This window comes from Phascolarctos cinereus, unplaced genomic scaffold, assembly GCF_003287225.1.
Source record: "Phascolarctos cinereus isolate Bilbo 61053 unplaced genomic scaffold, phaCin_HiC Scaffold_5;HRSCAF=322, whole genome shotgun sequence".
NCBI classification, from domain to species: domain Eukaryota; kingdom Metazoa; phylum Chordata; class Mammalia; order Diprotodontia; family Phascolarctidae; genus Phascolarctos; species Phascolarctos cinereus.
Window position 1 is genome coordinate 271,512,877 of NW_027555958.1, and position 15,693 is coordinate 271,528,569.

Genomic DNA, 15,693 nt, shown 5'->3' on the forward strand with positions numbered 1-15,693 from the left:
TGCTCTTGGGAAATCAGAGACTCAGAAGGAAGCAGGGGTTTGAATCTCTCCCTCTACCTTATCTTTCTGCACGGTCTTCCCATGGATTCCCTCAAGCAGATATCCCAGACCTTCTTGGATCTGACCAGATAGAGGGGTCCCAGGGGCCCTGGGAGAGGCAGAAGTTTGGAAGATTTAATTAAAGTTGGAACAATAACCTTGCCTCACTGTAGCCCAAGGAGCTAGTGGGACCATGTGGTTTTCCCTTGCCTCCCACCCCCCACCCCCACCCCCATCCCTACAATTGGCTTATAGTCAGGCCAAATGACTTCCCCCAGCTCTATTACACATCATTAGGTGCTGATTGCTCCCTGATTCCGACTATCCTCTGTCTAATTGTTGCCATTTATATTAATGGGATTTTTGTCAAAAAGAAAAAAAAAAGAAAGTCTCATGGGTCTCCATGGCAATTCACTTCTGCTAAGGATCGGGACAAGGGGCACCGTTAACAGTAGAGGGCTTGAGTGCCCTACAGCAGTGGTCAGACTCTCTAGAACAGAACGTAGCCAGTTAGGGGAAGGGGAAAAGAAGGGAAAAGGTGTGTGTTGGGTCCCCTTCCCTCTTGGGAATGCTTGTGGGAGGATACTCAGGTAGGGGACTCCCTTCTGCTCAGGACTCTAAGGTGAAGGTTCAAAAGACATTGTTTCACTGACCTGGATATAACACTGCCCTGCTCTTCTGAAGTCCTGTTTTTGTCTTCACTTTTTTTTGTTGGTATTTGCCTTTTCTACAGTTCTTTCTACAACCCATACCACCATCTCCCTGCTTTCCTTCCCTGCCATCCCTAAATAATACCAGCCCCCCCCACAACTATCTTCTTTTCCTTGAGATATCCCAAAGTACCTTCTTCTCTTTCCTAGAACCATTTGTCCTTGACCTTTCTTCATCTTCTCTTTGTTCCTTCAGCACTTCTCCCTGACCCTTCTGTATAATGGGATTCAGTCTCAAGACTCCCAACCCCTACTGAGGCGTCTGGAAGAGTGGATCTCAGTCAGCTCCTCTGGGTCCTACAATCAGCTATTCCCTGATGACCTATCTCCTCTCCCTCCCAACCTTCTCCCCCATCCCACATCCTCTCTCCACCCCCAACAGGCTACCTCAGCCACTGCTGAGCCCAAGGCACATTCCTTGAGCACAGCTGCAGGCACAGTCCAGCCCCAGTCCCTGAAAGAATCCCAGTGTTTTCCCCAACTCAGGCAATAAACAGAGACCAAGCTGGTCTAAGAACAGCTGCTCTGATTCATAAAAATCATTTTTTTTAAATTTTCTTCAATTCAGAGGGTCCTATCTTGTTGGAAGAAAGAAAGAAGTCTTTTATCATCCAGTTAGGCAGGACTGTCAGAGTCTGAGAGGGTCTCATTTCCCATCCTCTCTGTCTCCTGCCTTTCGTTTGTTTCCTTCACACTTAGAATCTCCAAGTCCTGTGCTTCTTTCTTTCCTTCTAACTTTTTCTTTCCTCCTTTCTTCCTGTTTTTTGTTCTTTCTCTCCTTCCTTCCTTTTCCTGCTCCCATTTATTTCCTCTCAGACTCACACACATACCCCCAGGCACCAATTCATTACTTTCTCATCCCTCTTTTTTTCCTCTCTTGTTTCTACTTTGCTTTGCCTCTCCCACGCTGTTTTCTCCCAGTGGTCTTTTCTTTTTCTTCTTCCTCCCACTCATCCCCCCTTCCTTCTTCCATGTCCTCATTTCCATCCCTTCTTGCACTTTTTCTTTGTGCATCTCTTTCTCCAGGGTCAGAGCCTGAGTGTTGGCAGAGGCATTTTCCAGAGCCGAGCCTCCCCCCCCCTCCCCAATCCTCCCTGCCCTCCCTCTGCTCCCACAGCTGGTCACGGAGCCAAGGAACAGAGGCAGTGGTACACAGAGCAGCCTGGGGCTGATGGGGTCTGCCCAATTGGCACTGAGATCTTATTCAGTGCTCCTGACAGACATGGGCTGATTCCCTCCACTGTACCTACCACCTCCCTCTGATCCCCAACAGCCACTCCTGCCATTTCTAAGACACTGCTAGCAGCTGCCATCTGGCTATATTTGGTCCAGTTGAAAGTTCAGGACACTGCTCCTGGCAGAAGACGCAAACTTTTGGTTATAGGGTCTCATTTTGGTGGAGAGCATGTGGCTGTATGTTGTCCACTCCCACCAGCACCAGCCTTTGCCTCCTGAGAACCCCTTCTCCTGTTTCCCTGACAGAGTAAGAGTAATTTCTCTGGCATTCGGTGGGTTAGTGTTCCACCCTCCCTGTCCCCAGACTAGGAGGGAAGGGAGCAGTAGAGGACTGGGTGGGGAGGGCATCCCCACCCTCAGATGCCTTTTCAGTTGCCAGCTGTTTGTATGGGCTCCTCCCATTGGGGAAACAAGAGGCTTGGACTTCCTGAGGGGTTGCAGGGGGGTTCTGTGCCTGGGAAACTGGCATCTGGGATAGAGGAATTTACAGACTTCTGTTTACCAAAACGAGGGCCAGTAAAAGTTTTAACAACAGCCAATTAAAAGAGAACAGCTGCAGTGATTTAACCAATCTGTCCCTTCCCCTGGCTTTGGGTAGCAGAAAGGCAGTAACCTCCCATCACCACTACTTCCACCCTTGCCCCTCCCAACCCTCCACCCCGGTTTTCCCCACCCTCTCAGCTTCTCTCAAAAATGTTTTCCAGCAGCTGAGGTTAATCTAGCAAACATCTGTTCCAGATGTGCCTCGGCACAAACCAGACAGAGGCCAACTCTATCCATTCCTCTCAGACTTTGCATCTGGGTCCTCATGGAGGAAGGTGGCAGCATTGGGTATCAGGCATGGTCCTTTGTCCTTTTCTCTGGGTTGGTAATGTCTACCCTTCTTCTGAGATGGGGGCAGCCCTGTGCCCACCACAAGACTTACAGACCAGCCATTTTTCCAATGCTCATGACTGGATAGGCAAGGATGAGGAGCTTTTCTGGGGGCTGCATGAAGAATTGCCATAAGGCATGGGACTAGGGGTCCACCCAGACCAGTAGTTGGGGGCAGAAGGATAACAGAGGTGTTAAGGAGGCCTCTTCATTTAAATTTTCTGTTGTTAAAGACTGGGGACTGTAAAGCCTCTCCCCTAGCCACCTAAGACACTTCTTTCTGCTCTAAGTCTCAGCAAAAGGCCAAAGATTCAACCCTGGGGTTTTACTCTCTAAACTGAGATTAGAACATCCCCCATTAATAAGAATAATAACAGCTGACATTTATATAGAGCTTACTATGTTCCAGGCATTGAGCTAAGTGCTTTACAATTATTATCTCATTTGATCCTCAAAACAGCCCTGGGTGATAAGTGCTATTAAGATCCATTTTATAGTTGAGGAAACTGAGGCATCAGAGGTTAAGTAAGTGACTTGCCCAAGGTCACATAGCTAGTAAGTGTATAAGGTCAGACTTGAACTAAGATCTTCTTTACTCCAAGCCCTATGCTCTATCCACTGCACCACCTAGCTGCCATTAGAGACTTGAACTGTTTCCACTCAGAATTTTGCCACCAGAGGCAAACCAGCCCTGTGCCTCAACAGATTCTAAAAATCACACTAGGAATGGGCAGAGTTTAAGGGGTAGATGCCAAGACTGGGTACCTCCCAACTGGGAAGTCTGACTTGCAACTCTGCATCCCTGCTTCTAGTTTGTAACTATTGATTCAGGGGAACCTTGGCCCTGGTACATCTACCTGTCAGCCCCATCTCTCTTCAGATTCCCTATCACCTTTCCTCCTGTGTGAGGCCTCTCTCTTGAAGTTAGTGAGGTTCAGAAATGAGGTTGCCATTAAATGAGAAGCTGCTTAAGTGAAATGGGAGCATCTTTGAATAAGGATGAGGGTGTTTAGGTGAGGGTGCCCCCCAATGCCTGCACTATAGCTCAGGCTTCCAACTTTTCAAACCCAGCTCTGTTGCTCAGCCCCAGGTCAGGCAAGCATGTTGGGCCATATCTAGGGATCTTCTAAGGCTTCTGGGATGCTACTAGGAGTCTCTGGTTTTTCTGGAGCCTGCCCAGCAGGAGTCCAGGTGCTGTTTCATACCCATGGATCTCCTTAACACAAGCAGGATGACAGCAAACAGGCCACACTTTATAGGGCCAGGCTGTTTGGTTCAAGCTCTTGCTGCTCCCTTCACTTCACCCCTACCTTGTCCCCTTCTTGAGAAAGCAAAAATAGAGTCTAGCTTCTCTCCCCCCAAAAAAAAAAGAGTCCATAGGCTTCAGGGAAGGGGGGCTGGGAATTGTCTTATGAGGTCAATGGCTCTGGCCTCAGGGCCTGAGGAAAGAAGACAAAAAGGCTGAAGGGGGAGAAGTTATTTGCTAGTGATTAAAAAAAGAAAAACATCCCATTCTAGCCATGGTCATCCCACCAAAGTAGAGTGTCCTACCCTTTCCACCTCCAAGAGAGAATTGTCCTAATGTAGAAAATGAGTTTATTTCTTGGCCACTCATTGGGTAGAAGCTGGAGGTAGCAAGGAAGATGACTTTCAGCCTTATGCATCATTCACTTAGGGGAAAGCTGCTGCCTGTGCATATAAACTGAGAAATTAGAGATTCCATGTTTGTTATGGCAGCTGCAAAGTAGCGGGAGTGGGGTCAGGATGGGGTGGGGAGGATGGGTCTGTGGGAGAAGCAGGCTGAAGAATACATGTCCCTGACACTTGGGTAGAGCTGATTTTAACTTGGAACCCAATCACCACAGCCAAAGTCTTTCTCTTTATTTCCATGGGGAGGCCACCTTGCTTCACCAATTCTAATGAGCTGAGGCCTGGTGGCAGGGAAAAATTCTGACCACAAGGAAGAATCCCACACTTGATGTCAGCCTATGAGTTCAAGGTTTTCATTTCCAAACACACCCATCCCTGTCCTTTTGCCTGTAGTGGACTGGTGGTAGGAGATCCCTTTACTGCAGCCCTGTCTTAGGACTCAGGATCGTTTTAACCATTCTACCTTTTATCACTCACCTCTGCTCTCTGAGCCTAGGCCTCATCCTGTTAGGCAGAGAGAATCATGGGAGGGTAAAAAAAAAAAAAGGCTAGGCTTGAAAACAGACCAGCACCCCTTCCTTTCTCCTTCTACCCCAGCATCAAGGAAGGAAGGAGTCTTCCCAGCCAAGGAGGGTGGCGGGGTGTGCTTGACCATTAAGCTTAGCATTTGGAACTGAGGAGCTTGGGAAGATGCAGGTTTCAAAGTCTACAGGGTGCCTTTGGAACCTTGACTCCGTCGGAGGAAGAGTTAGATCAAAAGGAAGACCTGGCCTGGTTGAGAGAATGACACCTATGTTATCGTGCATGAATTTATGTGGTGACTGACCTTGTAGTATATACCTATTGAGGAAGAATTTACTTTGTCTCCATGATTTTGGGGACTTCATAAAACTCCAAGACATATCTGCCTATGCTTCTCACAAAGCTACCCTATCCTCATGTGGCCTGCCTGTATGTCCCCAGTAGAATGTAAGCTCTTTGACATCGGGGACTGTTTTGTTTTTATATCTCCAGTACCTAAAATAGTGCCATATACATAGATGGTGCTGAATATTTACTTGTAGGATTGTATTGGATTAAACTGGGATTGAATCAGATCCTCGGGATACTTCTGAGCAGGTTTGTGCAGGGGTATTCCTAAGGTGGTGGAGATGAGGTTTGAGTCTCACTTCCTACCCTTCCATCAGTTAGCCACTCTGTCAAACGGGGATAAGCATCCCTGTTATACCTATCTCACCAGAGTGGTCCTGAGGCTCAAATGAGGTCACATATGTAATATGCCTTTCAAATTGTAAACTGCTAAAATATGAGTTATTATTACCCCTTTTGGTTCTCAGCCCCCTTGCTAAGAGTAGGAGGCATTTTCCAACTGACTTATCATGGGATCAGGAGAAATCCTAAAAAATACAGTTTAAAAGCTCTCTGCCTTACTCTCCCCCACCAGGTCCTGGGCCACACTGTCTACACTGCCCTTCCAACAATTAGAAAAGGCCTTCCTTTTGTCCAAGATTACCTCTCACTGAGAGAGCCAGAACTCCAGGCAGGGGGAACTTGGAGCTATGCCCTTTTTCTTCCTGATCAGCTAGAAAAAGCAGCCCATGCTGCCCCCTCCCCAGTCCGATGGAGTGATCCATTGCCATTCATCTCTCCCTTCACTTCTCTGAAAGGTTTCTCAAAAACTCCTCTCTTGCTGCCATCCCTCTGAGCACTTCTCACCATGGTGGCTGTGGTCGTGAAAGGAAAATCAAAGTGGGTCCCCTCCCCTCCTTCCTTCCCCTCTCCACTCCCTCCATCCCATCAGCAATTCAATTTGTACAGCACCGGAGGGATGGTATTAGTCAAGTCAGAGTTAATATGATGTATTGATGGTTTGATTTCCCACTGGTGTGCTATATGGAGTTCTATAGGGTATCTATACCGAGCTGGACAGTATCTTAGCACCTTGGTGTCTGGGCTGGGGCTGGAAGGTTCCCAGGGGGCCAGTGGTTCTGCCTCTCCAGCCTGTTTCTCTGTTTCTCTAGCTCCAGGGTACCCCAGATTTTCGGGGAGCCTGGCATCTACCTTCCTTCCCATGAGCCACTTAGATCACCATGGAAACAGCAACGTTCTCTACGGGCAACACCGTTTCTATGAAACCCAAAAAGGCAAGTACCAGCGGCAATGGGGATCTAGCTATAGCTAGCATTGCCATGGGAGCGGGTGGGAAATGTTGAAGACAGAAGCTTTTGGTGCTGCAGTAGGAGAAGGTGACAGAGCCTTGACATTCCCTGGGGGTGGGAGTGAGGGTGGGGGTGGGGTGGGATGAAGGAGATAAGGTGGAGGGAGAGCTATGATTGGATGAACCAAATCCCGACAAAATGGAGTGGTTTATGGTGTAAAGTCTTCTAGAAGAGAGGGGTACTCTCCTGAGACATTAAAGGAGCTGGTCAGGAGGAGACATTCAACTGCCCAATGAAGGATGAGTCACGTGATGGTCCAGAAGATTTGGTTTGCCCACCAGCATTTATTAAACACTTACTGTGTGCCAGACACTGTGCTAATTGCTGAAAATACAAAGAAAAGGAAAAATAGACCTTGTCCTCAAGGAGCTCGCATTCTAATGGGGGAGACTAGAGGCAAATAACTAGGTACATCCAAGATAGATCCTGAGTAAATGGTGACAGTCTTAGAAGAGAAGGCCCAGCTGTGAGTTAAGAGCTGGGGAATGGGGCAGGGGGGTAAGGGAGGGAAAGCAAGAGAAGAAAACCCAGGACTCCAGCCCTGCCCCAGCCTGAATCTTCAGTGCCTTTCAATCCCTCCTCCTGCTTCCCTTGGGGTTACAGGGCCTTGTCCCAACAGTTCAGAAAAAACGATGCTGGACTTTATATTTATTGCCTCTGAAGTCCAGACCAGAGCACCTCAGAAATCTCTTGTTTCCAGTCTTTGGAGAAGACCAGCAGCTGACCTACCTTCAGTTCTTTCCAAAGTGGTGTGCTATTTACCACTGAGGAATAGCCCAATGCTTGGGAGTCTTCCCACGATCCAGTGAGACCAGCTTAGCTCCTCCTCTTCCCATCCCTGTCACCTGTGACCCTTCTAGAGGGCCATGGGCCATATGGCCAGTGGCCTTGCTCTTTTCTGTTTCTGAGTGGGGTGAGGGAAAAAAAACTCTGGGGGCCTGGCGTCCTAGAGATTCCCTATGCATGCTTTGAAGGAGGCTGCTATTGTACTCTGCCAAAAGAGAGAGAGAGAGAGAGAGAGAGAGAGAGAGAGAGAGAGAGAGAGAGAGTCCCCCCCTACTTGTCATGTGTATATTTGTGTGTGTGTGTGTGTGTGTGTGTGTGCGCGTATGTGTGTGTGTGTGATTCCTCCCCCACCACCCTAAATTAATCTCCATCCCAGCAGAGCTATTTTGACAGCATTTGTCACAAGCAGGCAGGTGGCTTGTCCCAGGCCCAAGAAACCTGACCCCTCCCTCCCTTGCAAACCAGAGCCCCTGGGGAGCTCCTGGGGTGCTGCCTCTGGCAGGCAGGTTTCAACAGGAGGCTGCCTAGTGGGCCTCTCAGCTTTCATAATATTGTGTCGGGAGCCTAATCCAAGAACATTATTTGGTTTTGGAAATTGAGCTAATTAGGTTTCACCACCCCCCCCACTCTATCCCCACCCCCCTCCTTCTTCCACTCTCCCCCTTGTTTTTAATTAGCAGGAAATTGACAGAGGAATTTACATGACTGAGGACAGTTTTACAAGTTCCAAATGTTTCTTTTGTTTCACCCTCGGACCAGTAGTCTTTCAGCTCTCAGCTCCCAGCCGGTGCTGGCCTGGCCAGGCTACCCTAACACTAGGCACTTGGGGCTACCCCAGTGAGGGAAAGTTGGGGCCCTCCCTCCTCCAGGATTCCTCAGTGGCCTCCAGAGTTTTGAGGCATTGTTTCCACTATGGGCATTAGGGACAGGTCAGGAGGCTGCATCTTTGCGGAGGCAGAGAAGAGGGACAATTGCCAGGGGGATGAGGTTCTGGTGGGGATTCCCTCTACCTGAGGGCCTATTCCTCTCTGGGCCATGGGCTGTCAGGCTGGGACTCTACAGGAATGGGCATCTCAGTCTGCCAGACAAGAAACAGATGCGGGAGAAGCAGACAGGGCTACCAAGGGAAGCTTGAGACACGGGCAGAAACAATCAATCCCCTGACATTCTACCCACCCAGCTCCAGAGAAGCAGACCCAACCACCCTCACCCCTCTTCCTCTTTAGGTCCAGCTGGAGAAACTAAAGTGGGGAAAATGTCCACCTAGTCCTAGGAGCTACTCCTGGAGAGACATATTCTTTCTCTCTCTCTCCCTCTCTCCTCTCTCTCTCTTTGTCTCTGTCTCTCTTTCTTTCCTCTTTCTCTTTCTTCTCTCCTCTCTCTTCTCTCTCACTCTCCTCTTTCTCTTCTCTTTTCTCTTTCTCTCTCCTGTCTCTTCTCTCCTCTCTTTCTCCTCTTCTCTCTCTCTCCTTTCTTCTCTCTTCTCTCTCTGTCTCTCTTTCTCTCTCCCCCCTCCTTCTCTCCCTTTCCCTCTCCCTCCTTCCTTCTCTGTCTTTCTCTCTCTGTGTCCTTTCCCCCTTTTCTCTCCTTCTTCCCTTCCCTTCCCCACCCCTCTCTTTCTCACTCACTCCATTATCTCTCTCTCACTGTCTGTCACTCCATCCCCTATCTCTCTCCCCCCTTCTCTTGCTCTCTCTCTCCTTCCTCCCACCCCCACCCCTTTTCTCTCCCTATCTCTCTCTCTGGCTCACTCTCTCATTCTCTCATAAACTCTTGGAGGGTAAAGACAGTTTTCATTTTTGTCTTTGTGTCCTCACTCAGTGCCTGGCACATAGAAGGGACTTCATAAATGCTTGTTGATCGACTGAATGTGAAAAAGAAGCAACCTCTGGCTGGTTAGGGGTGTCTCCTTGGACTACTGTTATGCTGAGACATTGAACTGTTTGGATCCCAAACTGCTTCTCCTCCTGACCTTCTGTTCATTTGTGTTCCAGATAACTTCTATCTACGCAACCTTCCTGCCCAGCCCACACTTCTGCCCCCCAATCACAACTTCCCCAGCATTGCCCGAGCAGCCCCAGGTCACCCCATCGGCTCTTGCAGCCGAGATAGGGAGGCAGGACACCTCCAGAAAGGCCCTAAGGAGTTGGATCGATTCCTGATGAACAAGGAGCTGGGCAAGGAGAAGGCAGGCAAGGCAGAGGGCAAGGATCGGCCAGTAGAAGATGATGTGAAGGAACGGCACAAACTGGTAATGCCCATGACTCCTGAGGGCCACTGCAAGGAGAGTACCCATCCCCGAAGCACCTGTGAGAACCGAGCCAAACACCTCAACTCCTGCTTCCTGAGTACCAAGGTGCTCAATGGTGAGGTGGGCAAAGCTGTCCTGGCCAGCTGTACAGGGGGTATGCTGCCTCGACATGGGGGCAGGGGTGGTGCCCAGCCGCTGCACCAAGGACGCAGGACGGCCTGAGCGGGAGCGGGAGCTGGGTCACCATGAGCCAAACCAGCCGTACAGTGAATGTCTGGAGCGGAGGCAGATGCTTCACCATTCAGTTTCCTACACGGTACCCTCCAGCTTGCCAGCCGTGCCACCCCCCACTTAGCACCAGCTCTGGGACATTTCCTTGCTTACAGCTTCATTCCAATCCAGACATGTTATGCCCCCTTCAAGACAAAGCCACCCGAGACCTAAAACTCAGTGGGCCCACCTTTGTGCCTTCTGTGGGGCACCTACCTGACAAGAGCCGGTCATTCCAGGTGGCATCAGAGCCATGCCTGGCAGGAGAGGGGAAGGATCGGCACCATGAGGTGGGTGCTGACCACCCAGCGTCCTATGGAGCCTCCTACCCCCACCTAAAGGCCGAGGGCAAGGGGGAACGGAGGCTTGGCTTTGAGGCAGCCCTCAACCCAAGGCTGAAGGGATTAGAATATCTCAATAGCACTGGATCTGAAGGCCCCTTTCCTAATCTACCCCATGTACCCCCCAAAGGTGGCCTCGAGAAAGGAAGCTACTTTGAGATGCCCCCACCTTCTCAGGACTGCTCCCGCCCTGGCCATCAGGACCCCTTGTGTGTGAAAATCAGCCAAACCTGCTGCACTTTAGACAAGGGTGCCAAAGAGGCCCCAGGCCCCAGTGCCCAAAAGGTTGCTAGGATACGGCATCAGCAGCACCTGTTACCTGAGATGGAACAGACGGGAAATGGGGCTGAAGGCCAGAGGAAGTCCATTGAGTTGGCATCCCTGGGCTACAATGGGCCCCACCTGCCACCCTGGACCGTCCATGGGGGTCAGGGTCCCCCCATCTCCATCAGTGAGGAGAGGAAGGGCTCCTACCTTGACCCCTTCAGCAACAGCCTGCAGCAGGCAGCCCTCATATCCCAAGAGCTGCCAGCCCCACCGGATGAGGTCTCTGCCATGAAGAACCTGCTTAAGTATAGCAACCAAGCACTTATTGTTGGCCAGAAGCCCCCCTTTGTGGGTCTGGGAAATATCAAAGCCAGCTGTGTCCAGCAGGAAGTGAAGTTCCAGTCAGGCAAGGGTCAAGGGGAGCTAGAGAGGCCTGACTGTGCCCGGAGCCGGGAGCATGAGGCCCCCCACAGTGATGGGGAGGTGAGGCAGCCCCCCGTGGGCATTGCTGTGGCTGTGGCCCGCCAGAAGGACACTTTGAGCCGCCCAGAACCTTCCTATGGCACTAATTCCAGCCGGCAGGGCCGTGCAGTGCCTGGGTTCAAAGGTACAGAACCTAAGGGGAAAGGGGTGGTGGGAGGGAAGAATTGGGGTGATGTCACCAGACCTCAGGCTCCAAGCTAGAGGTGGGGGTGGAGTCAAGAATGGGCCTGCTAACCCCATCTGGTTCTCATTGCCTGACCTCAGGCTTACCCACAGGGCCCCAAGGCCTTCTAGAGTTCACAGCTCACTTTCAGGAGGGGCAGCAGGGGGAAGAAATGGAGGCAGTCAGCTCTCCAGGAGGGAGGCCGACCAATCCCCTCATTCGTCCACACTCCAAAAACTCCAGACCCACCTCCCCACCCCACTATGGCTGGAGAGAAGCCCCTGCTGACCCAGCCCTATTTACACCCTCTTCTCTCCCTTCTCACCCCTTCTCTCGCCATCTGAGTTTCCTTCCTGCCCTCCCAGTGCATACACTGTGCCCATAACTCCATGAAGCCTTTACCCATCATTTGCAGTGCCTGGCCCTGGCATGGGCATTAACCTTTTCCTTGGACCCCTTGTCAGAGCCCCATCCAATCTACTTCATGCATTAGCCCTTAGTCAACCTTCCCCACATTGCAGAACCAAGGAGCTCCTAAGCTTTAAGTGCCTGGATTGGTATCCACTCCACTTACTGTTATTTCTTCCCTGGTGGCCTCTGTATAGCGGGTCCCAACCGCTCCATGCACGTGATTGATCTGGAAGCTGATGAGGAGAGGAGCCGCCTCTGTGGTGATGAACGGCTGGGCCTCACAAGCCGGGAGCTGCTTCTCCAGTAAGGATCTGGGGCTCCAAGACAGGGGTGGAGGGTGGGATGGGATACACACACACACACACACACACACACACACACACACACACACACACACGCACACACGCACACACACACACACACACACACATACACACAGATTAATTTAGACAAGACCCAATCTCTCCTGATACAGAGAATGGTGATGTAGAAAAATTACTGAGCTAAAGGTCAAGGGATCCTGGGTTTCTTCCTCACTATACTCTTCACTGGTAGGATGACCTTAAGCCACTTATTTAACCTGACTGGGGCCGAGCTTTTCCCTCACCAAAATGGGTCATGGTAATCCCTGCCCTTTCAAGGTTGTCATGTGGATAAATCGAAATAATTGAATGGAACAAAACATGATGTCTCCTTACCAGTACTGCTGTTCTGAGAAGAGCACCTTGTAAACTTTTTTTGTTCTTTTTATTTTTTTAACTGGGTTTCAGTGAGAAGTAGTAGTGATAGTAGTAATAATAGTAACAGCAACAGCAGCAGCAGCTAGCATTTATATAGTGCTTTAAGGTTTACAAAACATTTTACAGATATCTCATTTAATTCTCACAACAACCCTGGGAGAGGTAAGGCTATTATTATCATCCCCATTTTACAGATAAGGAAACTGAGGCCCAAGAGTTATTAAGTGACTTGCCCAGGGTCACACAACTAATGCATGTCTGAGACCAGATTTGAACTCAGGACTGACTGCTTGACTTCAGGTCTGGTACACTGTGTCAACACAAAGGAAGTTCCTTCTGTCAATGCATATCAGCATCTGCTCTGCAACATAGAGTCTTAGAGGGCTGCTCAGCACTCTGAGAAATGGGACTTGTCTAGGGGGACACAGCCTATAAATGTCAGAGGCAAGCATTCTAACCCCTACACCACACTGCCTCTTTTGGAAGCTATCTGCTTTTTCATTGCTTTGAAGGATCTGTGATTTTACCTGTGTGAGTACTCTTTCCTTCCACCAACATAAGATCAGAGCCTTCCCCACACAGTCAGAGTTGGCTTGATGAGTTTCTGTAACCAAGTTAACCAGGCTGCTCCTCAGACCACAGACCCATACATAGTCTATGTCAGGACAAGTATTTTCAGCTTAGTAGAACATGCCAGAACCTATGCTCAGTCAGCATAGCCAATAAGATTCAACGGAGCAGAATTTTAATGGATATTGTGAACCATTAAGAACACTTTATAAATGGGAGCCATTATTACTGATGATGATGATGATGATGGTGATAATAATAATAATGATAATAGCCTAGAACTTGGGCCTCCACCCACCCAAATATCCCCATTAGTTATGAAGGCCTTAGATCATAGAGCTGACCTGATCTTCATATTTCCACCTTATCTCAGGTGTGGGAATGCTCTATTACTGCAATAGATTTGCGATCTCATCCAGGGGAGTCTCCCTCCTATGGATGTACATCCCATTCCATCCATGCTTTCTCATCATGGGTAAGATTCTTGTCCATATTCTTCCAGAGATCTGCCATCTGGAGGATCCGGCCAACATGCTGAGGGCTTTCCCCCAGGTCAGGGATTTTTAACTTCTTTGAGGGCTTCAGATTCCTGGAGAAGTCTTGTGAAACATGGACCCCTTCTCACAAGAATATTTTTAAATGCATAAAATAAATCACATTTTTATAAAAGAAACCAATTATATCCATGGACTCCTGGTTGAGAATTCCTGCTTCAGGACTTTTATGGTATTTTGAGGGTGTTATTGGTGCATTGGAGTTGTCCATCTGTTATCCCTAATTATAGGAATAAAAATGTTATTTCCCTCTCCTGTGATACTTCTCCAGAGGCAGGCTAGGTACTGTCAAGGACCTGGCCTTTGAGCAGAGGGAGTAAGAGGTGAGGGAGAAGGAGCCCTAGGGCGCTGGACTGGGAGTGAGACCTGGGTTCCAGTCTCAGTTCTTCCAGTTACTGTTTGTATGATGCTTGGGCAAGTCACTTCACCACTCAGACTCAGTTGTACTCAGAACTCCAATTTGTTGGGTCCCTTACTACCTTACTGGACTCCCATTGGAAGTGTTCCTATAGAGGTATATTCTTATCTGAAAGAAGATGGGGCTGGGAAATGAGGAAGGAGGTTGAATTGAATTGAATTTCTAAGCTCCCTACTCTCTCTCTGTCTCTCTTTCTTTCTCCCCTCCCCTCTCTCCCCCCTTCTCTCTTCTTGTCCCCTTCCACCCTCTGCTTTTCCCTATCTTTCCTTTTCCTTTTTCTTTCTCTCCTCTTCTCTCCCTCTTCCTCCTATTCTTCCTCTCTCTCCTCCTCCTCCTCCTCTTCTTCCTTCTCCTCCTCCTCCTCCTTCTTCTTCTTGTTCTTCTTGTTCTTCTTGTTCTTCTCTCTCTCTCTCTCTCTCTCTCTCTCTCTCTCTCTCTCTCTCTCTCTCTCTCTCCCTCTCTCTCTCTCTCTCTCTCTCTCTCTCTCTCTCTCTCTCTCTCTCTCTCCTCTCTCTCTCTCTCTCTCTCTCTCTCTCTCTCTCCCCCATCCCCTGGTCATCTCCCTATCTTGCCCAGCTGGAATTACCACAGGTGCTCACAGCCATGATCCCACTACTAGATCTATGCTATTTCCACAGCAGGAGCTGTGGAAGCTATTTCCAACCTCAGCCACTTTACTGTCTTAGACAGCCTAATGCCCCCAAACCCTGGGGGCTTACCACTTTGGTGCTGGACTCAGTGTGGACACCCAGTTGCCTTTTGTCCCACAGTGGCTTAGAATTTTAAGTTCAAGGGATTCTAGCAGGCTCAGCCTCTCCTGGAGCAGGGATTATAGGCGTGTGCTACCATGCCTATCCCTGCTGACTCTAAAATCTGTGATTCTAGGACAAGCATTCTTAACCTTTTTTTTTTTTTTTGGTGCCATGGACCCCTTCAGCAGCCTGGTGAAGCCTATATTCTCTTCTCAGAGTAATTTTGTTAAATGTGTGAAATAAATAGCTTTACAAAGGAAACCAGTTCTGTTGAAATAGTTAATACAATAATTTAAGAAATAAACTTGTGGACCCCAGGTTAATATTCCCTGTTCTAAGGTGAAGGGACTAGGGTATGAGTGGAACTCCTGGACCCTACTCCATCCATGTTGTCTTTCCAGGGATAACAAAGACCTTGTTGAGTTTACCCGAATTCACCCATCCAGTGGCTGCCCTGGAGATGTGACCTCCCACCTCATGATTGCTGGAGGATCATCTCTGCAAACCAGCCAGCTTGGGGGTGATCCTAGCACCCACGCCCATCCAGCTCACCCCCCCTGGCTGCCCCGAACTCGCAGTCCCTCCATTTGGATGGGAGGACATTCCTACGGTCAGTATTCAGGGCTAAGATGGGGATGGACATAGGAGATGGGAGAAGTGGGGTTGAGGTAGCTCATTGGCTTTTCCTTCTTTTGGTGCCCAGAATCACTGGACACTGGGTGCCCCACACCCCCATCCAAAGCCCTTGTCCTTTCTGCATATCCCTTGCTAGCTTACATTCAGGTTGGGACAACTTCCCCAGAGCAGGCTAGGTAATTCTCCAGGATGCAAAGTCTTTAGGCCAGTGCTTTGCCACATTTGTCCCTTTCAAATATTTTTTTTTCTGGCCCACAAAAACTTTTAATATCAAAGATCGTTACTTTTTTAAACTTACAAACAAAAACCTAACTCTCCCTACAT

The 15,693-nt window shown here is 49.3% G+C and overlaps 1 protein-coding gene across 1 annotated transcript in view; it reads left to right on the forward strand.

Annotated features, from left to right (window-relative positions):
* Window positions 1–15,693, forward strand: part of BAHCC1 (BAH domain and coiled-coil containing 1) — a 158,518-nt gene that overhangs the window by 95,163 nt on the left and 47,662 nt on the right. Inside the window, 6 exon segments of the mRNA XM_021000779.2 lie at window positions 6,530–6,652; window positions 9,508–9,932; window positions 9,934–10,089; window positions 10,091–11,249; window positions 11,894–12,002; window positions 15,135–15,343. Of these exon segments, the coding sequence (XP_020856438.1) occupies window positions 6,530–6,652; window positions 9,508–9,932; window positions 9,934–10,089; window positions 10,091–11,249; window positions 11,894–12,002; window positions 15,135–15,343 (2,181 nt within the window).